Here is a 15,184-nt window from a genome sequence, read left to right as displayed (position 1 = left end):
CAGTGACACTGTGAGGAGACTGGGAATCAGGATGCCTCTGTTCTGTTCTGAGCTCTGGAAGGGTGTGTATAGAGAACAGAGGATTAGGGGTCTGAATCTCACTGCCCTGCACCAAGTGCAGTCGTTTACACCCATGTAAAGTGAATATAAAATGATGCTATTCTGATCTGTAACATTTTACACCAATGCAACACACAATCAGGCCTTAGAAGGCAGGATTCTTGGATTCTGTTCCCAGCCCTAATGAGAGGATGGCGTGCCTTGTGCTTTGCCTTAGTCTCTCCTATTGAGCACATGAAAAGGAAATGATTTTATTTTCCAGAGAGAAAGTGAGACCAACTTCTGGTTTGCGCGCGCGCACACACACACAAGGGGGGGGGGGGCAATTTAAATATATTTCTGCATTAAGAAAAAAAGGTCATCACTTTTACTTATTATTTATCCTTGCAATTGATGAATGCTGATATATTGAAAATAAATGCGTCGTTCTAAAAACAATTTGATTTCTCCTTTTCAGTATGAATAGCTCAGGCTTAATGTTTTCAAAGGGGCTGTGGGGAGCTAGACACCCAACTCATGTCTGAAAATCCCAGCCTCAGTCTGCAGAGAGCATTAGAATAGCAAATAACAATGGACTAATAATCCTTTAGTAAGGGAGTATGGCAGGGAAAAGGCTATACTAATTCTGCATGCTTTCTCTAATTAGTCTGCAAGATGTGTAAAGCACTTCACTGTGAACTGGACTTCATTTCCTAAAAATAAACCAAATTGTGCTGGAGGATAGCTTTGCAGAATATCTGTATCTGTTAAACTGTCTGTGAATGGCAGCAAAATTCTCCTTCCTTTATCAAGGCATCACATCAGAGAAGTCAGACTCAGAGAAATGGCACAATGAAGGGATTTGGGTCCACCTGTGTTTAGAACTCCATTTCATAGGATTCTTACTTCAGATTTCATGAGGTAAGAAATCAAGTGACTCTTCCTATAAATGTGAATGAAAAGACATTTGCAAGAAGAATTGGTGCCAGAAGTCTCCGAATTCTGCAAAAATTGCAATAACTATATTGTTTTTTGTTAGGATCAATAAGTAAGCCAATAAGAGACAAGGCCACACCAGACTCAGTAATAGCGGGCAGAAGTTAGGGTTAATTCACAAAAATTAAACTTGCAACTGGTAGAGAGCAATTTACAGTGATATTTAGTTTATAAGATGTGTGTGTGCAACTGTCTAATCTCCCCACTAGACATTTACAAAATATGAGCACTGCAGCTTTTTGCCTAAGAAAAATAGCCTTTGTCCTCTGCATTGTCAAACATGAGAACTGAGCTTTCTTGCTGGGTGCTTTTACACACACATTGTTTGAAAGCAGACTCCCCCGCATTACAGGAACATAATGACTGTTGCTCTTCCACTGTGGTAACAAATCTCGGCCTCATTTTTGCCCTTTCACGGACAGCACCCAGTTTGTTGTATTGCTGGGTTGATGAAAATTTCTGTCCCTGCGTAGGGGACCTGTACAACTGCAGCTCTCTTATTCAGATAATTGTAATACCACCAGCTTCTCCCTTCTATTTTCACTTCTTTCTCATGTTAAATATCAGCTGAGAAAGGAAAAAACCTGCGAGCTGGCTCTGGCAGGGCAGCCAGGTGTGTAACTTACCTAATACTGCTTCCTAGGAAAAGGAAAACTAAAGCTTAACCATTTTAGGAAATAGCGAGGAGAGCTCCTTTTTGTCCCTACAGCTCAGTCAGAAAATACAAAAGGAAACCCATCTAGTGTAGGCTAAAACAATTTAGGAGCTCACTGAGATTATGCTAAAATCTAATATTAATGCTGCAACATTTTAATTACGAAGGAAGTCATTACCCATTTAGCATGTGCCAGTGCAGACCCATTCAAGTTTAAAAATCTGTTAACCAAAAAAATCTGGATACTGTAAAGTTCCCACCAATACCACTTTCTAAGCATGCCCAGTGATGGATATAAAAGTCCTTTTTTTCACTTATTCATGCATTTGTAACATCTACTGCAGAGTTCTATCCTGTTGTGAAAAGCAGCAGTGTTAGTAATTGCAATAGGGTTAGTTTATACAGTATTTTGTTTCATATAATTAATGGATGTGAAACTTACTGGCATATCTAGGCTGCAGCCCCATGCAAGCAAGCAGAAAGCAAAATATTTAAAATGGAATAGAGAGAGAAACTGGCTAGCAGGCAGCTAACTCACCCTTTTGTACAGCCTATGGTCCACCAGAGGGCTTCAGATAGCAAAACAATACCAAAGAGCTATTAGCATACACATGGCATCAAAGAAACCTTACAATAGTTTCACTTCAATGGAGGGAAGACAAAGTATTTCTATTTGCCTGGAGAGAGAAGGGCCCACTCCCCAGATGCTGCCTGTGTGATTCCCTCTCTTCACCAGGCAGCAGCAGATCAGGGTTCAGAACATTTTAGGACAGTAAAGTGCAATACAAAGTAAAATGAAGACAGATAGTTATTCTGGTGGCATTTCCAGCCCCAACCTATCTTCCCTTGCATGATAGGCTGTTTTCTATCTCAGTCCTAATTTCACTGGCTAAAACAGGACTATAATCCAGATGATAATCACAGCCTAGCAATACTATAGAGCTACCTAACAGAAGATAAAATTTTAAATATAAACTGAAGGAAAAGAAAGGAAATAGAATGTTAGTTTACTGAAAGCTGACTGTGTGGATTGCAAGTGGGTGTCGATTCAGCTAAATCAAGCCCAGTTAGAACTGACATTGGTTCCACCTTTCCCTGTAGCTCTAAATCAATATTATTTACGAACAATTGACTAGCTGAGGATAGTTGGTGAATCATTAAATATGCAAACCTTTAATTCTGATCTCACACAGGGACACTGTGCTGGAGGGCAGATCAACAAGCAAAAGGTACTACTGCAACCTTTACACTTAAAACTAAGAGTCAGTCACTCACTGGCTACCAGGCCTGGGTATTATCCACATTCAGAACTATTCAGCTGTGGATCTCTTGAAAGACCTGTTCTGTCTCATGCTCTGTAATAAACACTTTCAAGGTAAGACATGCTGATACCATGATATGGTAGCATAAATGTTTTTCTTCACATTCCTGAGGATATGTAACAGATGGACAAATAGATATTTTTCCAAGATCTATAGTAATCTCTGCATCTCCTATCTTAAGAGTTACTGTCGCAGATGAGTGTACAGAATCTGTTAATGAGGGTATTTTTGTCTACAGGATGTCTGCCCATATTCATATGCATATATCTTAGCAGAGATGAGCCTCAGCTCCAAAAATCCTGCCTTCATCCAACAATGCACACTTAATTGAAATTCACATTTCTCTCTATCCTATGCAATGTTCATGTATCAGTTACCAAGGTAACCAAACCAACTGTAAGTCTCTCTCATGAACTGACCCAATGGCATCTGAACTGCAGTAAGTGAAAATTCATGACACTCCTTTAACACACTGGGTCAGATCCTCAGCTGGTATAAATCAGCTTTGCCCCATTGAAGATCTGAGCCAATGAGTAGATCTAAAACCACGAGAGGTACCTTAGAGCTGTTTTTTGGATCTGGACAGAAAGGAACTTTTCATAATTTACTTAAACAGATTTAGACAAAATATCAGTCAGATGGTTACCAGGAGAAAGCCCAAGAAAAGAGCTTAACTGAATCTTGCATAAAGGGAACAGAATAATCTCTTAGCAAGAATTATTTCCAGGATCCACTTCCAATATCTAGATGTGGCCAACAGAACTAGGTTAAAGCAAATTTTAAAAATGCAGAATTAGCAAATGTTCACTCACAAGTTACACGTTTAAAAACTTCTGCAGCTGAAGGATTCACTGGCTTTACACTTAGTTTGATGGGTCTGTGCCAAGGTCTGGCTTTCTTTCGCTGTTCTGCTGTTTTTCCCTCCCCTCCATTAGCTGATAGGTCTATTTCTAATAAGTCTCACTTTCCTTATGCTGCTAAGCTCTCTCTCTGTTCCTTTCTCTCTATGGTATTCATAGTGCATCAGTCATCACAGTATCTTGCGTGCTGATGCGAATTTTCAGAGGCAAAAGAAGTAGCTCCATCATGTCATTTTAGAGAGCCAGAAACGCCACTAGTCACATTTCCCACCCCACCACCCAGAACATCCAGAGCAGTAAGTGAAGTCTAGACTTCAGAATGTGCTAGCTCACCCCCTGCAATTGTCACTGGAGCTAGGAGCCTTCTCCTGTTGGTGTGCTCACTTTTACATTTCCAAGGGAATAAAATCCAATTTACTCTAATAATTTTACTAAAAAATCTGGATACATTCCCAAATTCAACACAAAAAATACCCAACATCCCCACTGTGCCGTTCTTTGTGTGACCTTTTCAGACCACGGTTTTTATGCGGAATCCTTATGCTGCTTCACTGAGTAATGAGATTTTGAAACTTTTGTTTGTAATTTTCTCCAATGCCAGGATGCCTCTAAGTAAAACTCTTTTGTAAATGATAAGATTAGTAATAAGGAAATATCAGTGTTAAACCTTTGCAATTGCCCAAGTAAAGCACATGCACATTCTGCAGTAGAAACACGTACATAGCACACAAAGGATGTGGGCATATTTTCAGTTTAGAAGGGGAAGCATGGTAATTTGGGAAATATGATCAGCTCTTCCTTGGAAATGAGAGTCAAGAATTTCTTTTTGTTTAATTCCAGCCAAGAATTAGGGATTAATTCCAAAACAACCCTGATTTCTTGCAAAGCAGTGCATTACCCTCTGAGCTCAGAGAAGGAATTGCTCTCAAGATGGTACATGAGTACAGAGCAGTGAGCTACAGCCAAAGTGCCTGAGGCAGGAAGAGATTTATTCTCTGGGTCACAGTTAATTTCCCTCCCCTCCTTGCTTCCCCCCCCCCGTTTAAAAGCAACCAAGACCTAATTCCCTCTGTCTCTACACAGCTATAGTGACCCCACCTGACCAGGTATTGCAAGGAATTAAGCCAGAGACATAGGAAAGGTCTACTCCTTCATGGGCTTGAGGTACATATGAACACGCAGAGCCCTACTTTAAGGAAACGAGCAAATAAGGAGAGGCTGACAGAAGGAGAAGGGTCAAGGACAAGAGAAGCTGCCAAAATTGCACATTAGATAGGCCAAGGAAGAGACTGGCCTATTGAAAAGCCTGGGAATGGTGGTGTAGTCCAAGTATTTGGCTCACTGGTGGGAGATTCTGCACTATGGCTAATTTTAGGGGACCTTTTTTGTATGTGCAACTATGTTTATGGGGGTGTCAAAAGTTAGCCAAATACAAGAGTCCCCGGCAGCTCTGCTCCACTGGCCATAGGCAAGGGAGCACAGTACTTCAATGTGGACTGCCCTGCCTTCTAAGAGATCTGAGGGGCTCTACCGTTTCTGAGTTCTGTACCTGTTCTATGTGGGGGTAGACCTGTATGGAGAATGATCAGATGAACCTTTGAGTTCACCTCTGCCTGCCCTGTTGTAGTGAGGGACAAGCCAGCCATACTCTGACAAAATGCTGTGTCAATGTCAAGAGCACTTGGCGCTAGTTTAGAAACCTAGAGTAGTCCCTCTTTTGGGCTGCATCTGCTGCTTGCCATGTGAACCTGCAGGGCAAGTTGTCTGCCCACTGCTAGGGCTACGCCAGCCTCATCCCAGTCTGTATCTCTGACCTCATACAAAGATGACTATTTCTAAACCTTTTACCAAAATACTAGTAACACGATGTGCTTCCCTCCGTTTCAGAGCTTAGTTTGCTGAACCAGCATTGGCCTAAACTAAACATACTTTGGTTTGACTAGCTTCAAGTATTTTACCTTGTCTTACTAGATGAGATAAGTGTGTGGTTATTATGGAGAAGACATATGCTGAAAGAGCTGAATTCATTTCTACTAGTCAAGACAATGTTATGGCTGACAAGTTAATCACAAACAAGATCCTTTCATTAAGTAATGAAAGCAAGTCACCTGAACACAGTACAGCACTGTTATGGGAGCTCCAGCTGCCACATGTTGCAGGCAAACAATTGAATCAGTGTTGTCCTGAGTTCCTGGTACTGTTAGGAGACCCTTCTTGCCTTGTGTATTTATTCTCCAATTTAAAGTTTATTTAGACATGTGGCATGGCTGACATTTGCACTGACTTGTTTGCTGTTGAGTCTCTCCCCTCCTAGAGGGCTGTGGGGCTCAACTTATCTAGATTATAAACAGAGTCACCCATTGTGACTCCACTAAATGTATACCTGTGTCTTGATGCTTCCAAGGTATAGTGGATGCTGTGACATGCTGCACTGCGAGGCTAAGGTGCAATGAAAAGTCTGTGAAGCAGTTAGGATATAATCTATGTAGCGAAAAAAAAAATCATTCAGCTGAACTCTCCTCCAGAGACCCCCCAAGCCCAACTGCACTAAAGCCAACTTCAGTAAAGTAAGGAGTATAACTAAGAGTTTCTTTGTTCTTCTTCCACTCATCACAGCCTTAGCTTCTTTTACCGTATCTGCAATGCAGCTAAATGTCTTAGTGACAGTCCCAATCTAGAGATTTTTTTCCTAGTGTTTTTTGTAAGCAGCTGGGCTTTGTTACTTGATGTTGCGAGTGATTTGCAGTGATTCTGTTCTATTTAAGTTCTTATACTGCACCCACCGCAATGCTCTGGGGATGGCCTAGGACTGATAGGTAAGGAAAATCCATATAAAAGTGATGTCATACCTGTGGCGGCAGCGTCGTAAAAACCGCATGATCTTGCGAGCAGCTTGATCCTGCTTTTTGGTGAGCAGACTGCTTCTAAACACAAACAAAGGAACATCAGGTCATGGGCAGTATTGAGGAAAAAGAGTACTAAATGGGAGAATAATCATTCTATGTGGACTGTGCATTTCTCACCTGGCTCTCCTGTAAAATGTGGCACAGTCCAGGGCTGCGTTAGATACCAATATACAAACAGTATAAGCCCTTAAGAACCTCACACGCTACCTCTATTACATTTTCCTCTGCCTCATCTCATTTGTGTAGTTGGAGAGTAAGATTCTTATGACCTGTCCCTTTTTTTACTGTTCCTTAAATGCTCCTTTGATGTGTATATCATCTCTTTAATTTTAAAACTGATTTTTATGCATTGCTGGTGATGCTGTCTTGAGTCCCTAAGATGCTTATTAATTTGCTTTCTGTATGAGGCCATTCACAATCTGAGATGAGAGAATAAACTGAGTGAACTGTTCTTTCTAACCCAGACTTATGGAGGAACCTCAAAGCCAGCAGAACTAGCATGCATGCTGCTATGGAGATCTCCATTCAGGAATCAGGATGCTGCTCTCATTTCAAAAGCAGCGTCATTCAGTTTTATTTATTTTTTGCTTTGGGCTTTTCACTTGTAATGCCAGTGTCCATGATTCACAAACTGCATCGACAGGAATATCTAGGTTGTTCCTGCACTTCAGTTCTTGCACGACAGCTCAGTTTGCCTGAGAGCCTTCTTTCCTCTACATGCTAACTTAGCTCTCCTCCTCTCTTTCTTCCAAGAGTAAATTTTCAGCCCTTTACCACAGACCCACCTAAGTTTCTGTTGTACAATGGCAGCTGCTCGATTTTTTTGTCTTCTCTTCCCACATTCTTTGTAGCTGCGATAGTACTGCTGGATCAGCACTGCGGCTCGTCGGCTCTGCTGGAATTTTTTCTGTTCATAATAGCTTCTGAATTTGCTCTGGATAAGGATGGCAGCTTGTGTCATCTTTTTATAAAGTGCATACTGCAAGGGAGACAAAGAGAGGCTAAGGCATTCCAGCAGGAAGCAGGCTTCCAAGACTCTCGCCCCACTGCAATGTGATGGGGGAGGATACACTCTGTTCTCGCTGCTATGAATAGAGACCAAACTTAGTATTTCTTCACTGACTGGAAACTGTCTGAAATATGGCCCTGTGACAAACGGGTGCAGTTGTAGGGTTGATCATAGAATATCAGGGTTGGAAGGGACCTCAGGAGGTCATCTAGTCCAACCCCCTGCTCAAAGCAGGACCAATCCCCAATTAAATCATCCCAGCCAGGGCTTTGTCAAGCCTGACCTTAAAAACTTCTAAGGAAGGAGATTCTACCACCTCCCTAGGTAACGAATTCCAGTGTTTCACCACCCTCCTAGTGAAAAAAAGTTTTTCCTAATATCCAACCTAAACCTCCCCCACTGCAACTTGAGACCATTACTCCTTGATGCTAGGGTCTAGTCTAAACTAGAAAAATTAGTACCTAAAGTACAACCTCTGCCAGCAATGGTGCAGTTGTGCTGCGGGGTTTTTTTAATTTATATTTCTAATTGGTAACAATGGTGTAAGTACTAATGTAGACATGGCACAGATGTTTTAACTTTTGAGCCATGAACATGTGTTCTGATCTTGTGTCCAGTCTACAGTCGTAAGTACTTCTATTTCTAGTGCACATACATTCTAGTACAAAAGTAAGCCAACTGCAGAGGAACTGGTATTTACTTTTAACAGGTACAGCAACATTCACCATTACAAGATGCCAAATGCCATGAGATAAAGGTCTCTGGTTCTTCTACACACACAGCTGTTGCTGTGTCAAGACTTGCACAAACAAGAGGGGACTATGTCTAGCTAGCAGACTAATGAAAAAACAACGTAACATACTATATACAAAGTGCTGATAAATGCACAAAGTAAGTATGTTGAAAAAAACATTTTGTCTCTAAAAGTGAGATTTTATAACTGAGAAGTATTAAACAGATCATTTAAAAAGTATTTTGCTTTTCAATGTTCATGCCATTTGTAGTTCACACTGGTCAGGCAATGAAGACAATATTTGGGTTGTTCATACTGTTTACGTCCAAATGAAAACAGTAGTATCAGAAATTACGTCATTCAAAATATTAAGAATCATTTGTATTAAACCAAGCCTAATGTTGGGCCTAAACTATTGGAGGGTACCCCTTTAATCATTATAAATGAGAGTGATTTTTCTGTGTTTTATAAAGTTATAATCACCATGCACTGGATTTGCAAATTTGCACTACTGCTCACATACACTAAAAATCCCCCTCCAGTACTGGGTTATTTCCAGACCAGCAATCTTTTATGCCTCTAACCTTCCATCTGTAAAACTTAACCAATGAAGTGCTTTTCATTAGGGTCCTTCTACCTTCTGAGACATGCCTGAACAAGTCATGTGCTCTATTTCTGGCTAGTTCCTGTGTGAAAGATTGCTAAACATGGGCAGAATGCTCCTCATTCAGAACCTCATGGATTAGCTCCCTGCACTGAACACAGCCCAACATCAATGGCCTGGATCTATTAATTGAAAATGGGAGTTGTACACTGCCCTCAGCTATTGCATTCTGTTGAGTAGATTTCTATAATAAGGTTTACCTTGCATAATAAAAGACACATATTACTTAGCCTTCTGCAGAGCAGTCAGTAAAGAGGAGAGGAAGCAACTCTCTAAAAGCAAGAATCTCTCTTAAATTTTCTCCCTTCAAAATAACCAGTGTAAGACAGCCCTCCCTGGTACATGGAAGTCATCTGCATTCAGGAATATTTAAAATTGCACACGATTTACTTTCTAAGTGGTAAATGCAGATATGGACTGCATCCATCTGGACTGATATGTGAAGTCCACATTTAGCACTCTGAACTGATGTGTAGAGCAGACTTCTACTGTGTGCTGGTCTTCTTGTGAAGAGTATGTCATAAAGTGTTAAATATCCCCAGACAGTTTGCCAGACTTTGACTCACTGCTCATCTAATTACAGGAGAGATGTGACACATGGGCAGCAGCCACGTCTCTAAATCTGACAGTTATATATCATACTTCAGAGAGTTCCCTCTTCTTAAAAACAAATAAACAAACCCATCATATCATTATGGAGTAACACCAACATTTACCAAATTTAACTCTTTGGAACTGAAGCAGTTGTTGGTTGCTGGTACATTTTGTTGTCATTTTTTTATTTTCGGGGGGTGGGGGGATGTTAAATAAACTCTTACAATAATTAGATGAACCAAGGTTTGGTTTTAAATTAGCTATTTCAGGCTGGTGGGAGCTGGGAGAACAAGGGAAACAGTAATTAGCTTCAGTCAAGTAAGTGTCTCCAGCCAATCTAGGCGCATGATGACAGCCACGTTCACCTTCCTTGACAAAATAGTGCTTTGGCCCAATATGAAGTCTTTGGTGAGGGAGGAAGCTGGGGGTGGAAGAACAGTTCTAAGAGGACACACCCATCTTCATATTACATTAAGTCTCCTCCGGAAGAACAACATGCACTCTTATGTCCTAGGTACCCTGACAGCATTGGAAAACGCCGAACTGATACCGATCACTGCCATGGTCAGGGTGCTGCACAGGTAGGAGACAGGCTTTTACAGTCACAGCATATTGTCACAGGACAATTCTAACAGGACACTGACTGAATTAGCAGTAACACACAAGTTGCACTGTAATTGGGAATTCAGTGCACAGGTTTTTAAAGATGAAAATTAAAAATACTCATGGATACAGACAGAGCATTGATATCACAGTCTGTGTGGATGTTCAGAGCAATATTCCCTCATGTTGTCCGTGACCATGGAGGCAAATAACGGAACCTAATAGATCTCAGCAGCACGGGCAGCAATTTAATGACCCAGAGCACTGCGGACAGTAAAGGTTCTGGTTGCTCATAAAGATAATGCTAAGAACAGCTATAGAGCAAAATTTTTCTTCATTAAGAGGTAGCACTGACGCAGTCCCCTCATCTCAGCCCTTCACTGCTCGGTAAGTGTATTTAGAAATATTAATTGTGCTTCTATATTAACATGCGTTGTGTTTCTGGTAACACAGCCCATCTCTGTCTTACAATAGGGATTTGTGTTTGTCGCAGACCAGTCTAGCTGACAGATACATTCACTGCTGGGCATTATCAAATCATTTAATTGAATACTAGGTTTTCCTGGTTTGTACTGAATGTGAAAGTTTGTAACTCAAAGGGAACAGTTTCCAAGGCAGTGTTTGTTGATTCATTACCTTCAAGGCTATCCAAGTAAGCTTAGGGGAAAAACAGAAAATATAAGGTTAATGTTAGATCTGCAAATAAAGGACTGAGAAACAAAAACCAAACACCCAAAAGAAATGGCTCCAGGACCCAAGACCAACCTTCTGGAGCAATATTTGAAAGGGAATTCACACTAGGATTATACGACGCATCACTCCAGAGAAAACCTGGATTTGTGCTGGAAATGGCCCACCTGATGATCACTTTAGATAAGCTATTACCAGCAGGACAGTGGGGTGGGAGGAGGTATTGTTTCATATTCTCTGTGTATATATAAAGCCTGCTGCAGTTTCCACGATATGCATCTGAGGAAGTGAGCTGTAGCTCACGAAAGCTTATGCTCTAATAAATTGGTTAGTCTCTAAGGTGCCACAAGTACTCCTTTTCTTTTCACTCCAGAATGTCACTCTACGGTTTCCCAAATAAATGTTTCTAATTAAAAGTTATGTAATGGCCTCTCTTCAATATTGTCATCCTAGATGTCAATCTGTCTGAGCTGGGGAGAGAAGTGTGTTTGAACTGTTGCTAATAGGCTCCCCATTGTTCCCATTTAAAAAAAAAAAAAATCTTATTTCTGGGTCTGAGACCTCAGCCTAAAACTTGGCTCCAGACAAAAGTGTGCTGAAAGGTTTCAGTCCTGGGACAAATTATATCAAGTGAAAAACTGGATTTTTCATATTTTAAAAACTTGACATGTGGTGTTTTCCCCCTTCTCCCCCCACAGTCCAGCTCGTCTTAAGCACAAAACCATCTTAAATTTCACAATGATATTTGGAAAGCAATTAGTCAGAAGTACAATGTAATCACTTTGATAAATAATAATATATTAATATACATGTAAATATGAAGTACAGCTTGTTCCTCGGTCCAAATGTGCAACTATAGACACACAGTTGCTCTAGTTTCAGACCAGCTCATCACTAGGGTGTTAAGAGATAAATTGCAAGACTATTTGATAGCAAACCAGGGAAAATACAGAAATTAAAATGACAGTTTTCAGAGTAGCAGCCGTGTTAGTCTGTATTCGCGAAAAGGAGTACTTGTGGCACTTTAGAGCTTATGCGCTAATAAATTTGTTAGTCTTTAAGGTGCCACAAGTACGCCTTTTCTTTTTGAGAAATTAAAATGTTCTCAAGGAAACATCTTGTGAGATTAGACTTACAATGTGATTTTTCTCTCCTTTTGAGCTTAATCATAACACAATCTGCATATTTATCACTGCATATTGAAAAGCACACTTTGGAGGTTCTCTCTTTGGGCCAGTTCCCAATATATGTAGAATCTGCTGCCAGTATTCACAGGTGCACATTATCTCACAGAAACTCAATTCTTCACTTACCTGTTTGTATTTTCTGTAACAACGCTGAATGACAGCAGCAGCCACTTCCTGCTGTTCTCGGAGAGGACGGCCCTGTAACGAAATGTGAAGAAGTTATGAGTCAGCATAAATCGCACTGAACAAACAGGAGAGAGGATGAGAGGTAATGGCTCTCTGCAGCCTGAGTATGACCCCCGGTTCCCACTTACCATCACAGCATCCTCTTTTTCAGTTCTAGCCAGCGGTCTCTAAAGAAGGGGTTTCTATTAGTAATTATGAAGATGACAGAACACCCTCCCCAATCTACCAACAATGAGTTTGACAGTTTGCAGGAGAGGATGAAAACAGGCATCTGAACAAAGACTTCCATGTGTACTTTCCTGCTATGCTTTGTGGATTGCCATACTGTTGCAGAGGAAGCACTGCACATGCTAAAATCTGGACTTATCTCCCTTTTTATGCTAGCTTGTTAGACAAATTTCAGCAGCATGAAAGTCCCAAGGTAAGAATTAGCAGGGTTACACAAGACACACTGGGAGAATTATTTTATCTAAGAAATATATAGTCTACATTCGATTTTCTAATGGATTCTACTTCCACACGCCCATGGCAAAGAAGTGGGATGCTCCTGCTACTTACCTTGTATTTCCTGAACACAGTCTGGACAAGTTTGGCAGCTTCATAGAGTTCTCTTTGCTCATGATCAGACAGAGTTAACTGTGCAAACTCATTCTCTACCCTTTCGCTGGTGGATGCACTCAGAAATTCTGACCAATCTGCTGCTGAAGGAAGGCTGGGTTTCTCAAAAGCTATTTCACTGATTGGTGAGCCTACTGGGCTCAAGCTGGTGTTTGAAGAAGGGGTCAGGGGTTCACTATATAGACTTCTGAAATAAGAGGCACAAAAAGAACACTAGGTCATAGAGAAGCAGGACTGGCATGACTAGTAGCTTACTACATTTTTATGTAATAAAAGGGCAAAGTTACCTCTTCAAATGATGCTGCACAACCCAAAGCCCCATGAGGTCCATGTCCTGTGACATGCTGAATATGCACCTGGCTGCAGTGGAATTTGCAGGTTGAACACTGGCTTTGGGATTCTGTTTCATGATCTGAGATATTTTTGCCTCCCCCACCTTTTACAAGACTCATGTGTATGATGGTTTCACCTCCATCTTTAAAAGGCACAGAGCCAAATTAATCTCTGGTGTAACTCCACTGATTTCTCCCAAGAATGGATTTAGCTCACAGTGAACTAAATGCTCCACATATATTACAGTGTAATTTCTCTGTTCTTTCTAATCATAATTTTGTCATTATAAAAAGGTTTGTGTGAAAGGATTTTTCAAAACAAACAACAAATTTGTCTCTCCTGAAACACTTAAAAAGGAGTTGATCTTTCCACCCTGAGCAGAGCAAGCATCTAGCCTGGGCCAATTTACTTTTTCTCCTAAATTTAGATTTGGTACCAAAGCTGGAAAGGTTTTCTCCACCCATCATCTAATGCACAGCATTCTGGGAATTCAATGTCTCAATTCTATCTTGAATTCTGATATTTGTTTGCCATGAACTCACCATGTGAACAGCACAACTGCTTCAGCCCTTTCCATGCAACTGGGCCATAACCAGAGCAAGCAAGTGGGGCAGTTGCCCAGGGTGCAAAGCTGTGGGGGGCAGAAAAATGGGGCAGAGACATGCCAAAATAATCCTGGCAGGGGGTACAAATGTGCTTGCATGCCCTGGATGATAAAATGTCTAGTTACAGCTCTGCCATGCAGATATAACCGTGCCCAAACACAGAGTGCGCATCTGGGAAAAATTAAAGAGCTCAGTTTGTTCCAGTAACTTGATTTCTAGTTTTTAATCTCAGAAATATTTGTGGATCAGTCAGAGATACAAATGCAGAGGCTGATGAATTCAGAGGCAGAAGCTCTCAGAGGTGGCTGACCTTCTATCATTTTAAATAGCCCTGTGGTCTCCTGGGAACTGGGCATCTCTAAAATAAGTGGAAGTTAATTTCTTTGCTGTTCAGATAGGGACTGTTACATTCAGATTAGGATTTAACAACAGACTAAAATCCATTTTAATCTTTTTGAATGATCCTGAGTTTCTGACTATAGTGCTGTGAAATGAGTTTCATTAGGGCTGCCTTGTCTTCCATTTCTCCGTGCTGCTGGAGGCCCCAAGCTTCATGGCCTAGTTACACTCTGCACTGCGATCCAACTTCAGAACCCCATGTTACTCCACATCCTTTTATAATAAAAGGAAAGAATTCCAGCAGCTCCCAAAGGGGAATGTCATAGGACATAAGAAATTGGTTAAAATGAGACAGGCGTGCAACTCTTATGGGATGTTACAGGATGGTCTAACGCTGCTCACTTCTCCCTTTCTGATGCAAACAGCAAGGGGTAAGGGATTAATGTTGCCTTGCTTTCCCAACAGAAGTCTTCCCATAGACCTCTAACAAGACACAAAAATTCTCATGACATCTGCAGCAGTTGAGTTAATCTTCAGCATGTGAAATTAAGACAGAAGTTACTATTTAGAACAGACTCTGCAGAAGTTATCTGCAAAATCAGCGTGTGGATTAATATTGCTAATAGTCATAACCTGACAATTATGGCTGGGTCAGATCTGGAGGATTCTGTGGGTGAATCCATCAGCATTTTTAAAACACTTGTCACTAGGCACTTGCCATGGATTACAGATAAGACACTAAAACCCTCCATCCTACTTTTGCTTTGGCACTTGGCTTCTGCCTTTGTGACCAGTGCTGGGGTTTATCTTCTGATCCATACTTTGGGGAAATGCTTTCTTTCCCC

General features: G+C 41.0%; 1 protein-coding gene across 17 annotated transcripts in view; it reads right to left on the bottom strand.

The window, feature by feature from the left end:
- The window catches only part of CAMTA1 (calmodulin binding transcription activator 1), a 953,213-nt gene that overhangs the window by 20,248 nt on the left and 917,781 nt on the right, over window positions 1-15,184 (bottom strand). For 8 of the 17 annotated variants that reach the window (XM_073316814.1, XM_073316808.1, XM_073316811.1 and 5 more), the window contains 6 exons: window positions 13,003-13,249; window positions 12,385-12,456; window positions 11,018-11,038; window positions 7,564-7,757; window positions 6,722-6,796; window positions 2,229-2,259 (listed from right to left, as the gene is read on the bottom strand). In XM_073316814.1, the coding sequence (XP_073172915.1) occupies window positions 2,229-2,259; window positions 6,722-6,796; window positions 7,564-7,757; window positions 11,018-11,038; window positions 12,385-12,456; window positions 13,003-13,249 (640 nt within the window). The remainder of the gene's footprint in view (window positions 1-2,228; window positions 2,260-6,721; window positions 6,797-7,563; window positions 7,758-11,017; window positions 11,039-12,384; window positions 12,457-13,002; window positions 13,250-15,184) is intronic. The other 9 variants (XM_073316813.1, XM_073316818.1, XM_073316821.1 and 6 more) reach the window with 5 other exon arrangements.

Source organism: Lepidochelys kempii, chromosome 18 (genome assembly GCF_965140265.1).
Source record: "Lepidochelys kempii isolate rLepKem1 chromosome 18, rLepKem1.hap2, whole genome shotgun sequence".
Taxonomy (NCBI): Eukaryota; Metazoa; Chordata; order Testudines; family Cheloniidae; genus Lepidochelys; species Lepidochelys kempii.
The sequence above is the reverse complement of the archived record's forward strand: the minus strand, read 5'-3'. Positions and strand labels throughout refer to the sequence as shown.